General features: G+C 52.9%; 1 protein-coding gene across 2 annotated transcripts; it reads left to right on the top strand.

Annotated features, from left to right (window-relative positions):
* Positions 1-1,916: 1,916 nt before the first annotated feature.
* Positions 1,917-16,655, top strand: NCF1 (neutrophil cytosolic factor 1). Of its 2 annotated transcripts, none has more exons than XM_059038411.2 (11): positions 1,917-2,362; positions 6,691-6,771; positions 9,296-9,371; positions 9,531-9,696; positions 10,734-10,789; positions 12,428-12,550; positions 13,056-13,163; positions 14,013-14,130; positions 15,357-15,461; positions 16,030-16,175; positions 16,382-16,655. In XM_059038411.2, the coding sequence occupies exons 1-11, from the start codon at positions 1,928-1,930 to the stop codon at positions 16,507-16,509; spliced, it is 1,542 nt and encodes a 513-aa protein (XP_058894394.2). In that variant the 5' UTR covers positions 1,917-1,927; the 3' UTR covers positions 16,510-16,655. The 2 variants fall into 2 exon arrangements, with proteins under 2 accessions (XP_058894394.2, XP_058894393.2); XM_059038410.2 differs by having other exon boundaries at positions 1,928-2,362; positions 16,379-16,655.
* The last annotated feature ends 1,076 nt before the right edge of the window (positions 16,656-17,731 follow it).

The raw sequence follows: 17,731 nt of genomic DNA, 5'->3' as shown, positions 1-17,731 counted from the left end.
TCCATGCATTCAAGTAAATCTAGCTCATCCCAGCAAAAGGCTATGAGCCTGCTTACCGAGGTCCTTACAAGGTAAACACGAGTTCTTAGCACTTCATGCTTTGGACACCTGCGCTCTGCCTGGGAGCGGTAAGGAGCAAGGCTACGTTTGGGGGAGACCACAGGAGGGAAGTGGAGAGGTAGCAGCTGATGGCTTGGACCGCTGAGTTGTGCCTGGTGTCTGCAGGACAGAGCAGCCTGGCCGGGCAATTATGCAAGAGTGGAAAGACGGCTGAGAAGAAGGGAAGGAAGTGCCGGGGCCGTGACCAGACCCGGCACCGGGTGTGTGGGGGGTACCACTGCAGCCAGCCCCATCAGCCACTTCCTCTACCCTTCCGAGGTGAGCCAATGCTGCAAGTGTGACCTCTCTGTGGGGACCGCAAGGCAGCACCACGTGGGACAGGGAAGAACAGAGACAAGCTGAGCGTCCCTCAGGGAGGGGACATTTAGTGAGTAATGAAAGGACAGCCACTCAGCTGTGAGCCAAGGGCCTTGTGCTGCAGGGGCCGCTGATGTGGAATTAAGTGACGGCTGCCATCCATCGTGTGACCCCACTCAATGTTCTTTGCTTTCAACTTTCTTCCGAGGTACAACACACCCACCAAAAAAGGGCCGTGCATGAAACTGACGTGTGCCTGGGGCTGGGTAAATTTTCAGAAAGTGAGTGCGCTTGTGGAAAATGGCATCCTTATCAACAGAGCAAATCACCTTCCGCCTCCTCCTTTACTCACTGCTGGCCCCACCCCCACCCCCGCGTCAGAGGTCGCCCTGGCTTCCAGCCCCACTGGCTGGCTGGCGTGGGCAGTTTTTGAGCTTGGTGTCAATGGCATTCTGCAGAAGGTGTGCTTTGTGTCTGGAAGGTTCACCCGTGTTGTGTCCGGCATTGCTCAGTAGTGCATCCTTCTGTGTAGGAAGAGCCTGGATGTGTAAATGGAAATGATCAAGAGGAAGGACTTGCAAGGCTGGTCACACCCAGGGTTGGTGACCTCAGGGTGACCAGGGAGCAGCAGTGACCAGAGGGGACCTGCCAAGCAGATCTTTCAGAGCAGAGGAAATGGAGGCCTGGCTTCCTAGATAAAAGCCCCTGCCAGAGGCCAACCCTCACCCCTGGTGGTCCAGGGGGGCCTGTGGCTCTCAGCGTGTTCCCAGCGCTGATGGCCTGTGCCGTCATCTCTCCATCTTGGGATCTGGGCCACAAACTGGCTGCCCACCTGAGCCTGCAGCTAAACTGCCTGGGTCTAAGGCCACTTGCTGCGTGACTTTGAACCAGCTCTATAACCTCTGAGCCCCCCAGGATCCCCATCTACCTGGCCAAGCACCCCAGGCTTTAGTGAGAGAGGCCCCAGCCTCTCCCCCAGCAAGCTGCTGTCCTCCTCACCCCTCAGGAGGAAACCACGTCTGCTCTGAGCGGCCATTCTTTGATCAGGATTTGAATGTGGTTCTCATTCGGCCCCGCTGCCCCCGCCCTCAGCCACAGTCACCCGGGATGTACACCTGAGGCCTGCACACGCTCCCCTGGAGGATTTATCCCATCAGTCACTTCGTGAGTGATGCAGTTATTATCCCAATACTTACAGAGGGCCCATTGTGTGCCAGGCACCTGCTCTAGGGGTTGGGGCCAGAGCCCTTGTCAAAACAGGCCAAACGCTCCTCTCACGGGACTCACATTCTGGTAGGGAAAGACACTGTAAAAATAAAAAATAGTGATGAGTGATGTGGGGAAAAAAAAAAGGGGGGGGGAGGAAAGAGAGGTGGGGTCCGCATGAAGTTTTGCTATTTTATGTGAAGTTTATATCAAGGAAGGCCTCTCAGAGGAGGTGCCCTTTGAGCAGAAACCTGTAGAAGATGAGGGGGGGAGTTACGGGTGTGTGGGAGACGGGCCAGATGGAATGACGTGTGCAAAAGCCCTGAGATGGGAGCACCTGGAACAGAGGGTCCAGCGTGGCAGGATCAGGGGAGCCAGGAAGAGAGAGCCGGGCATGGGGCAACCCTCCTGCGAGGCCCTGTGGGCCACGGAGGGGACAGTGACGGGCGTGGCCCCGCACAACTGCGCGCCTGGGGCCGCTCATGTGCGCACCTCGGGAACGCGAGGAAGCCCAGAAACTGAAAGAAGCAGCGAAGCCCTATCTGCACGCTCCCTGCCCCCTCCTGACCGCGGCCCCACCGCGACAGAGGCGACTTCCTCTTTTCCAGCCTATTTAAGTCCCAGCCCGCAGCGCCCCGGAGAAGAGGGGGCCGCACGCAGCCCAGCCATGGGGGACCCCTTCATTCGCCACATCGCCCTCCTGGGCTTCGAGAAGCGCTTCGTCCCCAGCCAGCACTACGTGAGTACCGGCCTGAGGCGCCGTGCGCGTGGGGACAGGACCGGCGGGGCGCAGGTGCCGGTCCCCGCGCAGCCCCGGGACTCCCAGCCCGAGACGCGCGCGGCCGAGGGGTGAGGGCGCGGGGTCGCGGCCAAGGCTCCCCGGCTCTGGGCCTCAGGCCGCCCGCCGGGGCCGCAGTCGATATGCGCCCTTCAGAAGATGCGCGCCGCCCCCCCCCCCCCGGCCCCTCGGTGCGAGGACAGCGGCTTGGCCCCCGGCCCCCGCCCTGCTTCCCGCCCCAGCCCGGCGTCCCCTCTCCGCGCCGGGCAAGTGTCCCCGCGGCCCCTCTGGGAAGAGTCCTCGGGTCGTGACCCCTCCTGTAGGGTGACACCACCACAGGGACCAGAGGAGTCGCCCCTCCTGCCCTGGGGGAGCTGGAGGAGTGCAGGCCCAGACATGGCCACCCCATCACGGGGTCCCCAAACCCAGAGGAAGGCCAGGGAGGGATCCAATTAGTAAATTGGCACTTGTATGACACTTTTAGTGTATGTGCCAAGACCCTTCCTTTTTAACTTTTAATTTTGAAATAATTTCAAATTTACAGAAATGTCCCCCAAAGTACCAGTAACTCCAATATTCCTTCACCCACATTTCCTCTCTCCTTCTCTCACTCTCTCTGTCTCTCCCCCTCCATATCTTTGTCCCTCCTGCTTTCTCTCTCTCTGAATATACATTTTCTGAATCATTTGAGAGTTATTTGGAGACACTGTTTCTTTACCTCTAAATATTACAGGTGTGTATTTCTTAAAATCAAGGGCATTCTTTTACATAACCAAAGGTGTCAAAATGAGGAAATTATAACACTGTTATGATAAAACACTGTTATGCAACCCACAGACTTTATTCAGATGTTACCAATTGTCCTCTTGTCCCTCTGTAGGAAAATTTTTTCAGGTCAAGGAACCCATCCAAGATCACACAAATTAAAACAAACAAACGAACAAAAACTATCCAGGATCACCTGTTGCATCTGAGTTGTCATGTCTCTGGCGTTCTTTAAATCCAGATCAGTCTTAATCAGTCTTTGTCCTTCTCAACTTTGACTTTCTGAAGAGATGGGGCCAGTTATTTTGCAGAACACCTCTTGATTTGGGTGTGTCTGATATTCTGTTAGATCTTGGTAATGCAGGAATACCCCAGAAGTGTTGATATGTTCTTTTCATTGATCCTATCAGGTGGCAGGTAATTTTGATTTGTTCCTTTATTGGTGATGTTAACTTTGATCACTGAGTCCTGGAGGTATCCTCCAAGTTTCTCTGCTGTAAAGTTACTAGCTTCCCCTTTGTAATTAATAACTGAACTGTGGGGAGGCTATGTAAAGCTATGTGAATATCCTCTGCCTTATAGTATCTGTATGACTCTTGCCTGAATCAGATTACTCTAATGATTGCCAAATAATGATTTTTAAACTCTATTGGTCCTTCTGCATTTATTAGTTAACATTGTCCTGTGTCTTCCCTTCTTCCTTATTTATGTCAGTGCGGATCCATGGATTCCTGTTTTATTCAGTGAGTTATAATCCAATACCATCATTACTTATTTTGATGCTCAAGAATGTCCCAGATTTGGTGACTGGGAGCTCCTTCAGGCTGGCTTCTGTACTTTTTTTTGGTTTTTTTAAAAAAATGTATCCTGTCATTCTTTTTTTGTTGTTGTTGGGGGGACAGGGCACCTGGGTTCATTCTTATGGCACAAAGTGGTCCAGCTTAACTTGGACTTTCCCAGCCCTAGTCCTGGAGTCAACCATTTCACTAAAGAGCCCTAGTTCTTTTTAGTGGAAGTGATATTAGAACCCAAGATCTGGAAGCTAGGTGTGCTCATTGCCACCAAGGCGTCATGGCTCATGACTGCCTTTTCAGCGGGCAGACTGGAGGAAATAGCTATTTCATATCATCCTTGCTTCTCATCACTTTATGTTTGTAGCTCCTTTCTCTCACAGCAGGAACCCTGGCTCCCAATGAGATCAGTATATTCACTCTTATGCTCAATTCTAAAATACACATAAACTTGTTTCAGAATAATTACACCCATGCCACTACTAACAACAAGCCTGCTAACCTATTAAGTTAAATTTAAGTTTTCTTTGCAGTTCTTTTGGTCCTTTTGGACTGAGAATACTGAAAGTTCTGCAACGAAAAGCTACTTGGGTGCTTTTCCATTTTCCTTTAATATTTAGGTTATTACCCATTTTATATATAGTTAAGTTCATTTGTTTCTGTTTGTTTCCAACTTTAAAGTTAAAAAAAAATCCTTGTTGATTTAATTTTACTTCTAAATATGTAAAATAGTAGCAACTTCACCCATTTAAAGTGCACTATGGTTTGGGGTATATTTAAAGTTCTTCAACTATCACAACTATCTAATTTTTAGAACATTTTTATCATTCCCATTGGTAGGTATTCTTTTTATTCCCGGAGATTTTATTCTGAGAAATTTCAAATACACAGCAAAGTTGAAAAAAATTTTACAGCAAAACAAAACCGAACAAAAAACCCAACCAGGGACTTCCCTGGTGGTGCAGTAGTTAAGAATTTGCCTGCCAATGCAGGGGACACAGGTTCAAGCCCTGGTCCCGGAAGATCCCACATGCTGCAGAGCAACTAAGCCTGTGCACCGCAACTAACTGAGCCTGCGCTCTAGAGCCCACAAGCCACAACTACTGAGCCCGTGTGCTGCAACTACTGAAGCCCACGCGCCTAGAGCCCGTGCTTCACAACAAGAGAAGCCACCACAGTGAGAAGCCTGTGCACTGCAACGGAGAGTAGCCCCCGCTCGCCACAACTAGAGAAAACCTGTGCACAGCAGCAAAGACTCAACGCAGCCAAAAATAAATAAATTATTAATTAATTTAAAAAACAAACAAACAAACCAAACCCAACCAGTCATATGCTTACTACCTTGATTATACCATTAACATTTCCTGTAGTACTTGCTTTATCATGTATGCATCCATCCACCCATCAATCTATCTTATTTTTGCTGCATTTCAAGGCAAATTACAAACATCAGTACACTTTGTCCTAAACGTTGGGTTGGCCAAAAAGTTCATTCCGGTTTTTCCTTAAGACCATACAGGAAACCCCGAGCGAACTTTTTGGCCAACCCAATACTTCAGCATGCATATCACAGCTAGAGTTCAGTATTTTTTTAGTAGCTTTTTCTCTCTTTTGATGTAAAAGTTATGTAAAATGAAACCCACAAATCTCAGAGATACACTTGCTGAGATTTGACAGTACCTCTCCCTTCGTAATCCAAACTCTCATCAAGATGTAGACCGTGACCTGATATCACCCCATCTCACACCCCAGTCATCCCTCCCCATCCCCAGGTTTTTTCCACCTTAAATTAGTTGTGCTTGCTCTAGAATGTCACAGCTATGGAATCGTAGGTAGCCTTTCATGCCTGGCTAATTTCACTCAGCATAATTTAATGATTTGCAGATTCATCCACGTTACTGCATATATCAGTAATTTGTCCTTCTTTGGGGCTGAGTGATATTCTAACTATTTTTGCAGGCCTGTTTTTCCTTCCTGAGGTTTTTTGTTTTGTTTTCTTCTTGTTTGTTTGTTTTTTAAATAATGGCAGTTTTGAGATATAATTCCCATACCATACGATTAACCTATGGGAATTGTACAATTCAGTGGTTTTCAGTATATTCACAGAGTTGCACAACCATCACTACAATTGATTTTAGAAGATTTTCTTCATCACCCATACCCGTTAGCAGTCAAGCCTCAGCCCCCGCTACCCCCAACCCCGCCCAGCCCCTGGCAACCACGAATCTACTTTCTGTCTCAATAGGTTTTTTCTCTTTTGGACATTATTATGATGATGACGATTATTTGTGGCCATGTGCGTGGCTTGTGGGATCTCAGTTTCCCGACCTGGGACTGAGCCTGGGACCTTGGCAGTGAAAGCGCAGAGTCCCAGCCACTGAACCACCAGGGAACTCCGTGGACATTTCATAGAAATGGAACCATACAACATCTCACCGAGTTCTTGTGTTGTCTGAGGCCAGCCCTTTCTGTATCTTACCTTCTGTTAACTCTCATACCAGCAGTAGCAGCGAGGTCCTACTTTTACCTCCAGTTTACAGATGAATTTGAGTTAATTTGAGGGAACTCATCGCTTTTGCCCTGGGGTCCAGTAACCTGGTGCTCTTTCTGTGGCCCAGGTTACCCCAGAGAGCATTCCCCCTCCCGCCCCCAGTCCTGTGGGCTTCCACCATGGGGTGGGGGGCTGCCCGGGTGCGAGGCTGAACAAGATGCCCCCCCTCTACCGCCCCCCAGGTCTACATGTTCCTGGTGAAGTGGCAGGACCTGTCTGAGAAGGTGGTCTACCGGCGCTTCACTGAGATCTACGAATTCCATGTGAGTGCTCTGTGTTGGGGGTCCCGGGAGGGGATGCCGCACCCAGTCCCAGCTCGGCCCTTTGGGGAGGGGAGCGGCCCAGGTGATGACCAGGAGCTGAGGAACCCAGAGTCGCCCCCATCCCCTCCCAGCCCACAGATTAAGGGGGCATTATATTTTTTCACTTTAAAAAGCACTAAAGCAATTTTTATCTTGGTGAAATATACATAACATACATTTACCACTTTACCCATTTTAAGTGTACAGGCCAGTGGCATTAAGTACATCCACAGTGTCACACAGCCAACACCACCACCCATTTCTGAATATTTCTGTCTTCCCAAACCAAAACTCTGCGCCCATTCCACAGGATCTCATTGGGGCCGTCTCAAGGGCCCTGCTTGCTCTGTCCCTGCAGGGGACAGCCTGGCCAGTGTCACCATCGCAGGTGTCATCCTAGGAGCTTGCCCTTTCACTCACCGTCACTGGCCTGATGAGGACCCCTGGTGGATTAGAAGGAGGGCAGATAATCCTGACACCCAAGAAACCGGGTCCTCCTGCTTTGTGGGTGCCTGTTATCACCAAGGTTTACACGGGAGAATCCCCCAGGGTTCCCAATACCAGTGGCTGGTTGGACAAAATTGGGGGTCATCGGGGGTCACAGTGCACACAGTGCTGGGTCCTGGTCTAAGACAGGGTCATGTGGATGGAGGGGCCACAAAAGCCAGATGGGTTCCCCCAGGGCCCACTCCACACGCAGGGCCCTCCTTAACCAGGGAGGGGGCTTCAGGAAGCGTGCAGGTTCCTGCACTTCTCGTGTGAATTATTTAAAGTGAAATGCAGATAAATGCAAAGAAAACTGTAACCAGCCTTGTACACCCGGCACCTGGAGTCACAGCTGATATCACTGGGCCGTTTGCTATAAGGTGTTTTTTTTAATTTATTTTATTTTTGGCTACGTTGGGTCTTCATTGCTTCACGCAGGCTTTCTCTAGTTGTGGGAACGGAGTCTACTCTTCGTTGTGGTATGCGGGCTTCTACTGCAGTGGCTTCTCTTGTTGCAGAGCACGGGCTCTAGGCACGCCAGCTCAGTAGTTGGGGCTCAAGGTCTCTAGAGCGCAGGCTCAGTAGTTGTGGCGCACGGGCTTAGTTGCTCCGCGGCTTGTGGGATCTTCCCGGACCAGGGCTCGAACCCATGTCCCCTGCATTGGCAGGCGGATTCTTAACCACTGCGCCACCAGGGAAGCCCTAAGGTGTTTTTAAGATAAGGCGTTTTTAAGATAAAGGAGATAAAACATTACAAAATCAGTGGAAGTCGCCCGCCCTTCATCTCGTATCCCGTCCCAGCTCCTACCCTGGGTGGCCACACACACACACACACACACACACACACACACACAGAAACAACATGCAGTAGTGTGGAGCCTGCATTTTCTGTAGTGTATATAAATGCCATCAGTGTGCTTTTTGCCTCTTTCTCAATCTTACTACTGTTGCTACGTTACATTTTGGAGCCCAGTCCATGCTGATACTTTGTGGGGCTTCATCTCACCTCTTTAAACTGTTCTGGGTTATTCCATTGTAGGATTAGCTTCTTTTATTAACTGGTCGACTCATTTATTCATCCAACCACTATTTATTGAGCACCAACTAAGTACCAGGCACGTTCTACTTAGAAGGAAATGCTGCTGAAAGGCATAAAAAACAGATGCAAATCCTTACCCACCCTAGTAGACCTTATGTTCTAGTGGAGGAGTCAGGATAACAGACAAACAAAAAGATAAGTAACTTATATAGTATGTTAGATGGTCCTTAGAATTACAGAGAAAAATAAAGCAGGGAGGGGAGGTGGGAAGGGTGAGACAAGGAAGGACAGTTATCAGGGAGGAGGCCTCACTGAAGTGGGAGATATCTGAGCAAGGACTTGAAGAAGGAGAAAGAGAGAGAGAGAGTGAGCTATTGATCTGTGTTGGGGAAGAATGGGAATCGCACGTTCAAAGGCCCTGGGGCAGGAGTGGGCCTGGAGCATTCAAGGGTGGCTGGAGCAGAGTGAACAAGGGGAGAGTGGGGCAGGAGAGGTGAGCAAGGCAGGCAGAGGCAGGTCACGTGGCGCCTTGTAGACCAATGTGGAGCCTCTGGCTTCCATTCTGAGTGAGCTGAGAGGCAGGGAGTGTTCTGAGCAGAGGAGGGACAGTATGCAACTTAGGTTTTCAGAGGATCCCTCTGGATGCTGGATTGAGGACAGACAAGGGAGAGGGAGGGGTGAGTGACCTAAGAAGGTTTTAATAACCAGACCCGGTGGAAGCTCAGACCAGGGTGGTGGCAGCAAGTATGGTGAGAAGGATCCGATTCTGAATAGATTTGGGGAGCAGAACCAAAAGAATTTGCTGATGGATTGGATGTGAGGTGGAAGAGAAAGAAGGATCCAGGATGCCTCCAGGAGCTTCTAGCCTGAGCAATTGGAAGGGTATTTAGGTCATGTCCAATTTTGTGTTTTACCGTGCTGTAATAAAACAGATTCCTTCACGTCTGCTTTTCTGTCTAGAAAATCTTAAAGGAGATGTTTCCTATCGAGGCAGGAGACATCAACCCACAGAACAGGATCATCCCCCACCTGCCAGGTGAGGAGCAGGGCTGAGCCACCTGGGCAGGCTCACCTGTCCCAGCCCCCCTCCCCTGCCCTCCGATTGCCCCCTCCACTCCCACCCTCTCCGGACTTGACCTCTTGACCTCCTGAGTGTGCTCACTGGTCCTTTGGTGCCCCTCCCCGGTCGGCCCAGCCCCGCGGTGGTTTGATGGGCAGCGTGTGGCCGAGAGCCGCCAGGGCACCCTCACCGAGTACTGCAACTCGCTGATGAACCTGCCTGGCAAGATCTCCCGCTGTCCCCACCTCCTCGACTTCTTCAAGGTGCGCCCTGACGACCTCAAGCTCCCCACCGACAGCCAGTGAGTGGTGGGAGGAGGAAAGGTGGTGGTCAGACCCTTGCCTGGAGCGGGTGGGACTATCCCCATGTTACACAGGAGGAGCCTGAGGCTCAGAGAGGGGAAGTGACTTGCCCAGAGTCACACAGCAGGGAAAGCCAAGGAGGCAGGATTGCAACTCTGGACACGCCCAGCATCCGTGCCAGGTTTCTACCTGGACCCCTCTGAGCCTCAGGGTGCTGGGGGTCGGGGGGAGGCACTGTGGACTGGGGGTCTAAGGTCCCAAGTCCTTGTCCTGACTCTGAGACTGCCTGGCCGTGGGACCTGGAGCCTTCTGAAAGCAGCTTCCCCTTCTGTGACCGGGTGGTGAGGGCCAGAGGCAGTAGTGGGTGCTGGGGAGAGTGCTTACAAAGCGTGAAGTGTGGAGCCCCCGAGAGGACGTGGGGGGCCGGTGGCCTCTGTTCCTTCCTGAGCCTCCCTCAGGCCCCTGCCTATCCTTTGTCACCTCATTCTCTACCCGCCCTCGCCCCGGGGATCTCCTGTGCTCAGGGCCCTGCGTGGACAGCATCGGAGATGCTGATGAGATCTCGCGGGAATGTGCTGCGGAAGGTCCTTCTCTCTGTGCCTCTCTGGTACTGAGTGCTGGGGGAGGCCTGGAGGACAGGGCTGCCATAGACAGACAGCAGAGCTCCAGCTAGTGCTTCTGGACCCTTGAACACATCCCCGGTCCTGGGCAGGGCAGCTCCCATTGGCCCCGGGGGTTGGGGGCTCCCACTCCCGTTGGCTTCCCTCTCGAGGCTCCAGCAGAAGGGAGCTGGCCCACGAGCCTTCTCCTTTGGGTCTGCAGGAGGCTGGGGCCCCTCCTTGGGCTGGCCGAGCAGATCCTGTCCTCCTCAAAGCCCTGTCCTCCCAGTCCAGTTGTTAACCTTCTCTCTGCGGTGGCCCCCATTTCCCACGTTCCTTCTGGGAACTGTCTTGGCAAGTTCTTCTGTCGGTCTGCCCAGAGCATGCGGTTCCCCAGGGGAAGCTGAGCGTCTAACCCAGACTCTTCTCTGATGCAGGGTGAAAAAGCCAGAGACGTACCTGATGCCCAGGGATGGCAAGAGCAACGCTGCAGGTGAGAGGCCGGGGTCAGCTGAGTGAGGGTCACCCTAACGGACTGCTGACACCATCAGGGACCCTGAGCTCGGTGTGTGCAGGGAAAAGAGCAGGAGGTGAGAGCAGCTATGAAGGGTCTTGGTGGCTGCACGGAAGAGTTGGGGTCTTTGAGGGTCACTGGTCAGTGAAGGGAGCTCACCTCCATGGCTGCAGCGCCCAGCACAGACCCTGGCTCCCAACAGCCCAGAGGATGTTCTGGCTGAATGAATGAACAGATTTAGGGGCAAAAGTGGCCTTTAGGGGTGACTCAGGGGCATGACAGTATCTAGTCTTTTTTTTTTTTTTTTTTGCGGTACGCGGGCCTCTCACTGTTGTGGCCTCTCCCGCCGCGGAGCACAGGCTCCGGACGTGCAAGCTCAGGGGCCATGGCTCACGGGCCCAGCCGCTCCGCGGCATGTGGGATCCTCCCAGACCAGGGCACGAACCTGTTTCCCCTGCATCGGCAGGCGGACTCTCAACCACTGCACCACCAGGGAAGCCCTAGTTATCTAGTCTTTATTGCATGATAATTGTTAATAACACTACCTAACATTTATCGAGCACTTACCCTGTGCCAGGCACTATTTTAAATGTTTTCCATGTATTAATTCATGTAATCATCTCTATAATAGTATGAAATAGGTACAACTGTGCTATTATCCCCATTTTGCAACTGGACAACACTGAGGCTTGACTTAAGTTGAGATTCTTGACAAGGGACACACAGCTACTAAACGTGGAGCAGGATTTCAGCCAGTCGGTGGGACACACGGTCAAGTATTCTGGGCTACTCAAAGTGTGGTCCAGTGACCAGCAGTGTCTTAGGTCAGGCTGCTATAACAAAGTGTCATAGAGTGGGTGACTTAAATAGAAGGAATGAATTTTCTCATAGTTCTGGAGGCTGGAAGGCTGAGATCAAGTTGTGGGCAGGTTTGGGTTCAGCTGAGGGCTCTCTCCTTGGCTTGCAGACGGCTGCCTTGTTGCTTTGTCCTCACATGGCCTTTCCTCTGTGCATGCAACTCCCTGGTGTCTTTTCCTCTTCCTATAAGGACACCGGTCCTATTGGATCAGGGTCCCACCCTTATGACCTCATTTAACCTTAATCACCTCCTTGAAGGTTTTATCTCCAAATACACTCAGATTCTAAGGTACTGGGTGTTAGGGCTTCAACATATGAATTTGGGAGTGGGGGGGACACAGTTCAGCCCATAACAGGCAGCAGCAGTATTGCCTGGGGGCTGGTTAGACAGGTAGCCTCTCAGGTCCCACCAGAGGCCTATGGAATCAGCACCTATGTTTCAGCAAGATCCCTGGGTGATTCGTGTCACCTTGAAGTTGGGAAGAGCTGCTTGCTAACCACATCAAATGAGAAAGAGACCGTGTGTAAAGCGTGTGACCGGCGTCCGGAACACACTAGGTGCCCCATAAGTGCAGGGCTGCGAAGACTAGTTTGTCTTTGCCGCTTTCCAGTATACAGGGCGCGTCTACCCCTGGCCTGTCTGGAGCTGGGTGCGGATGGGAGGCCAGTGCCTGTTCTGGTGGCCTACACAGGGCCCACAGGGGAGAGCCAGGACGAGGCACCCACAGTGTCCACTCACCCTGTCCTCCCTCTACCCAGACATCACGGGCCCCATCATCCTGCAGACGTACCGCGCCATCGCTGACTATGAGAAGAGCTCAGGCTCCGAGATGGCTCTGGCCACGGGCGACGTGGTGGATGTCGTGGAGAAGAGCCAGAGTGGTCAGCCTCCCCGCCCTGCCTGGACCGCCCTCCCCTGGTGCCTGGGCCCACAGCTACAGGCCCCCACCAAGGCTGTGGCCCCCAGGCAGCCCCAGGCCTCCCCCCCCTCCTGGCCCACCGGGGGCCTCTGGCTCCTTCAGGGGCCCCCCGACTGTTCTCCCCACACCGTGGGTCACCCTCTCCCTGAGAGTGCGCCCCAGGGCAGCTCTGGGGGTCTGCACACATTCTGGGCTGTGACTGTGCATCTCGGGGGGTTATATCCGGGTGGACAGGTGAACTTCTCACCATGTGTGTGAAGTGGGTTCTGAGCTGTAGTTCTGTGACCCTGTGGGTACCGGTGTGTGTGATTTTGGTGTGGAGTGTGGTGAAGGTGACATTTCTGGATCTGAGTGTTGGACGCCTGTGTGTCTGTGTCTGAGGGCCTTCACCCACCCCTACCCCCCGCTGATGGCTGAGGGAGGCTCCCAGGCCCGCCCAGACCTACCGCCCTGTATCCCTGGCACAGGCTGGTGGTTCTGCCAAATGAAAACAAAGCGCGGCTGGGTCCCGGCGTCCTACTTGGAGCCCCTGGACAGTCCCGATGAGGCAGAAGACCCAGAACCCAACTATGCAGGTGCCCCTCCCCTCCTCGGCCTCAGGGGTGGGAGAGAGGGGCAGGATTGAAGAGCCAGAAGTGACTGCTTTGGGGTCAGACATGACTGTGGGCTGGGCAGGAGGGGGGGCAGGGCTGAGACCCTAGGTTGGGTCTAGGTGGGGTAGGAGGTGGTGCCCTTGGTCAGGACAGGGGGAACCAGGAGGTAGAATAGAGGTGAGGGGGATAAGGTCACCCTGGGACACTGGGTGGCTGCCAGCCTGGGGCCGGGGCCGGTGGGAAGCTGCATGATGAGCCAAACTGAGGCTCAGGAAGGAGGGCTGCCTGGAGGTGGGGGCATCATGGCTGACTAGAATGGAAAAACTGGCAGCCCCTGGGCTGGATGGGTCCCATGTGGAGTTTGAAAAAAGTTTAGTATTGGTTGCCCATATTTTGCAATAGATCTTACAATTTTATGTGGATTTATGGCTCCTCTTTAAAAATTGGGAAGGGCGTGTGTACTGGGCCTGCAGCCCCACATGCCAACAGTGGACTTGAGTTGAGTAACTCAGGTGTCACTAGATGGGCGCTCTACCTCCGCATTTCCTGCCTAGCCACTCCTCGTGTGCAGGTGCCTGGCCAGGTCTCTGCAGTCATGGGCGCTCCTGGCCTCTGGTGTGGGTGATGGTGGGTAGGAGTGGGCGAGCTCCCCTGGGTAGAGTAGCCAAGGGCCCAAGTCCAGAGTGTCTCCACGAGGGGGTGGGGAGGGCTGGAGGAGAGAGGTCCTGGGCTCCTGCTGGAGGGAGCTCCAGGCCCAGAGAGGAGGGGTGGGGTGGTGCGCCCTGTTCTGGGGATGGGGGGGGCTTCACACTCTGCCCCTCCCCTCTCCAGGTGAGCCCTATGTCACCATCAAAGCCTACACTGCCCAGTTGGAGGACGAGATATCTTTGGAGCAGGGAGAAGCCATCGAGGTCATTCATAAGCTCCTGGATGGCTGGTGGGTCATCAGGTAGGAGAGCTGTGACCTCCCTCCCACTGCACCTGCTCCCAGAGTCAGCCTGGCCTGGGGCTGGGCCTGCATAGGCTCAGTGCCGACTTGACTGTGTGACTCTGGGTAGGCCACTGCCTCTCTCTGGGCTGTTTCCATTTTGGAGGCAGACTCGTGATAATCCCAGCCTGCCTGTGTCTAAGGGTTCAGTGTCCTTGTCTGAGTGAGCACACCTTTCCTTTGTGACGTGGGATCACGTCCCCTGACCAGTCCATCTGTTCATTCTCCAGCAACACAATTAATTGTATTAATTATTATATTTGATAGCTGCTAGAGCAGACCCTGTCATCCAAGCAGAATCCCAGGGTCTTGCACATGATTTCAGAGCCCTGAGTCACAGGGCCCATCCGTGACCCCAGTGAGCTTGTGGCCACAACACCCCCCATCAGCGTGGCCCTTGGCTGGGGACTTTGAGGCAGGATTTCTCAACCTTTTATTTTTTTTTTCTAAATTTTTATTGGCATATAGTTGCTTTACAGTGTTGTGTTAGTTTCTGCTGTACAGCAAAGTGAATTAGTTTTTTGACCCAAACTCAGTTAACCGCCATTATGCACCCCTGAGACAATGTTTGTGAGTCTCCCACCAGCCAAGAAGAATCAGAGTTTTACAGAGTGAGGTTTGTATTATGCAAAGGCTGTTGTTTTTTTACTACCAAATGTAGTAGTGAGAATGGAAAGAAAAATCTTCTCAACAAATGGTGTTGGAACAACTGGATATCCCTATGGGGGGAAAAAAATGAACCTAGATCCCTGCCTCACACCATACACCTTTATTTGGGACATTTCACAGATTTTACCAGGCACAAAACCCCAAACTAAGAAGCTTTTGGAAGAAAGCATAAGGGAACTTGGTGACCTGGAGGTAGGCAGAAGTTTCTTAGGACACAGAAGGCAATCACCATAAAAGAAAAAACTGACAAATACAATATTGCCGATGTTTTATAGCAAACACCTGTCCCTGGGGAGATGGATCTGCTAACTTCCTCCCCCTCCCAGCGTCACAACTGGGAAGGCCTGTGTCACATTGATGAGGAAACTGAGGCACACAGGTGCAGGGTCTGGTGTTGGCTGCCGTGTTTGCAACCTCCCAGCTGCCTTGACCCCCAACTGTTTAGAGGGAGCCTTGACCCCGCGTCTGAGGCCCCACCCCTGCAGCTGCTCAGGCCTCAAGGGCTGCCTCTGTTGCAGAAAAGAAGATGTCACGGGTTACTTCCCATCCATGTACCTGCAACAGGCAGGGCAGGACACAAACCAGGCCCAAAGCCGGATCAAGAGGGGAGCGCCGCCCCGCAGGTGAGCAAGGGTCCCCAGGGCAGGGGGCGGCGGGCTGGGCGGGGCTGAGGAGGGTATACCACGGCTTCCGTCTGTCTGTCCAGGCCCCGGATAGGCCATGCCGGGGCAGAGGAGATGGTGCAGGGGCGCTCAGCCTGGCGGGGTAGGCAGCACCCTCACTGGATGGAGGCCCCCTCCCACACTCTGGGGCTGGCACAGGGGCGGTGGGAAAGCAGAGGTGTGAGATGGAGGTGGCGGCTCCGATGCCTAGAGTCCTCGGGATGGCCCGTGAGGGCTGCGGCAGTTCGGAGGGCTTTCCTGGGGAGGGGGTAGACTGAAGGCTGGTGAGGGGTGTGGGAAATGGGCCTGGGCTCTGAGTCAGGGCAGGGGTCCGCATCGGTGAGGGGCAGTCGCCTTCATGCCCCGCCCAGGCTGTGCTGGACCCCCCCACACCGCTTCCTTCCCACTCTCCACCTCCCCGGGCTAGTCTTTGGACTCCAGGGGTGGCCATGAGAGTCCCCTCGGGCAGGGACGCGGGAAGGGCAGGGACGCGGGGCGCTGACCAAAGCCCCTGTCCTGCTGTGCCCAGGTCGTCCATCCGCAACGCGCACAGCATCCACCAACAGTCACGGAAGCGCCTCAGCCAGGACACCTATCGGCGCAACAGTGTCCGTTTTTTGCAGCAGCGCCGCCCCCGGGCGCGGCCGGGACCCCAGAGCCCAGGGAGCCCGCTGAGTGAGTGAGGGCGGGGGGCCTGGGGGCAGGGCCTGAGTCTGGGGGCGGGCCCTGAGGCGGGCCCTGGGGCGGGCCGGAGGTGAGGAGGGATGTGGCCAGCATCCAGGGGGATGAGAGGCGGGGCCTTGAGGGGTGGGGCCTGAAAAGTGAAGAGAGGCGGGGCCGAGCAGGCGGGGCGGGCCTCAGCTGGCGCTGCCCTCCAGCAGAGGAGGAGGAGCCGCCCAAGACCGAACGCCCCAAGCCACAGCCGGCCGTGCCCCCGAGGCCCAGCGCAGACCTCATCCTGCACCGCTGCAGCGAGAGCACCAAGCGGAAGCTGGCCTCCGCCGTCTGAGGCCGCCCCCACATGATGCTCCCCACCTCCAGCCCCTATCCCTGTATATACATGTATAGAGCCTGAGGTTTGGCGGCATGACGGCAGCCCCTGGTCCCGCCCCACCTAGCTATGCGTCATCCTTAATAAATGTTGCTTGGAGTGGACTGATGGTTTGCAAAGTCGTGCTGCGGGCTGGGCAACACCCTTAGTACTTCTAGAAATAGGACTGAAGGCTGTGAGCTCTGTTGGCGGAAGGTGCAAGAACTGAGGTCCGGTTGCATAATTTCCTGGCCTTGCCCAAGACCAAGTTTGCACAAGGCCAAGTGCAAGAGGAAACCCCAGTCCCCTCTGTTTGTCTGACAGACTGCCTACTTGAACTCTGGCCTCGCTGCAGAAGAGTTCTGAAGAAGAGTAGACACAGTGCATAGCTGGGAGGGGGGGTGAGCCAGGGCTGTAGGTGACCTTGTATGTGCACCGTGACTACCAAAAAAAAAAGTAATTTAGGTATAGGGAGACACACCTTAGATGTAAGGACATAACACAAAGTGAAAGTGAAGGGATGGAAAAAGATACTTCATGCAAATGGAAACCGAAAGACAGCTGGAGTAGCTATACTTAATTAGAATAGTCTCTGTAACAAAGACTGTAATAAGAGACAATGGTATTACAGAACGATAAAGGGGTCAATCCAATAAGAGGGTATAACATTTGTAAATACTTATGCACCCAACACAGGAGCACTAACATATATAAAGCAAATATTTACAGACCTAAAGGGAGGAATAGACAGCAATACAATAATAGTAGGGGACTTTAATACCTCATTTACATCAATGGATAGGTCATCCAGACAGAAAATCAATGAGGATTTTCCAAGATAAATCATATGTTAGGCCACAAAACAAATTTTAACAAATTTAAGAGAATCGAAATTATATCAAGCATTTTTTTCTAGCCACGATGGTATGAAACTAGAAATTAATTACATGAAGAAAACTGGAAGACTCACAAACATGTGGAGATTAAACAAGTTGTGAACAACCAGTGGGTCAAAGAAGAAATCAAAAAGAGAAACAACAACAACAACAAAATACCTTGAGACAAATGAAAATGGAAATGTAACATACCAATATTTATGAGATGTAGTAAGAACAGTTCTAAGAGGGAAGTTCATAGCACTAAATGCTTACCCCAAGAAACAAGAAAAGTCTCAAACAACCTAACTCTACACCCCAAGGAA

Source organism: Kogia breviceps, chromosome 14, assembly GCF_026419965.1.
Source record: "Kogia breviceps isolate mKogBre1 chromosome 14, mKogBre1 haplotype 1, whole genome shotgun sequence".
In the NCBI taxonomy this organism is placed as follows: Eukaryota; Metazoa; Chordata; class Mammalia; order Artiodactyla; family Physeteridae; genus Kogia; species Kogia breviceps.
The sequence above is the reverse complement of the archived record's forward strand: the minus strand, read 5'-3'. Positions and strand labels throughout refer to the sequence as shown.

Excerpts from the sequence above, each read along its gene's own strand:
- NCF1 (XM_059038410.2), top strand. The coding sequence starts at position 1,928 with ATGACGTGTGCAAAAGCCCTGAGATGGGAGCACCTGGAACAGAGGGTC. Across the intron at positions 9,372-9,530 it reads GATCATCCCCCACCTGCCAG|CCCCGCGGTGGTTTGATGGG; the intron begins GTGAGGAGCAGG and ends CGGTCGGCCCAG. Across the intron at positions 12,551-13,055 it reads CGTGGAGAAGAGCCAGAGTG|GCTGGTGGTTCTGCCAAATG; the intron begins GTCAGCCTCCCC and ends TCCCTGGCACAG.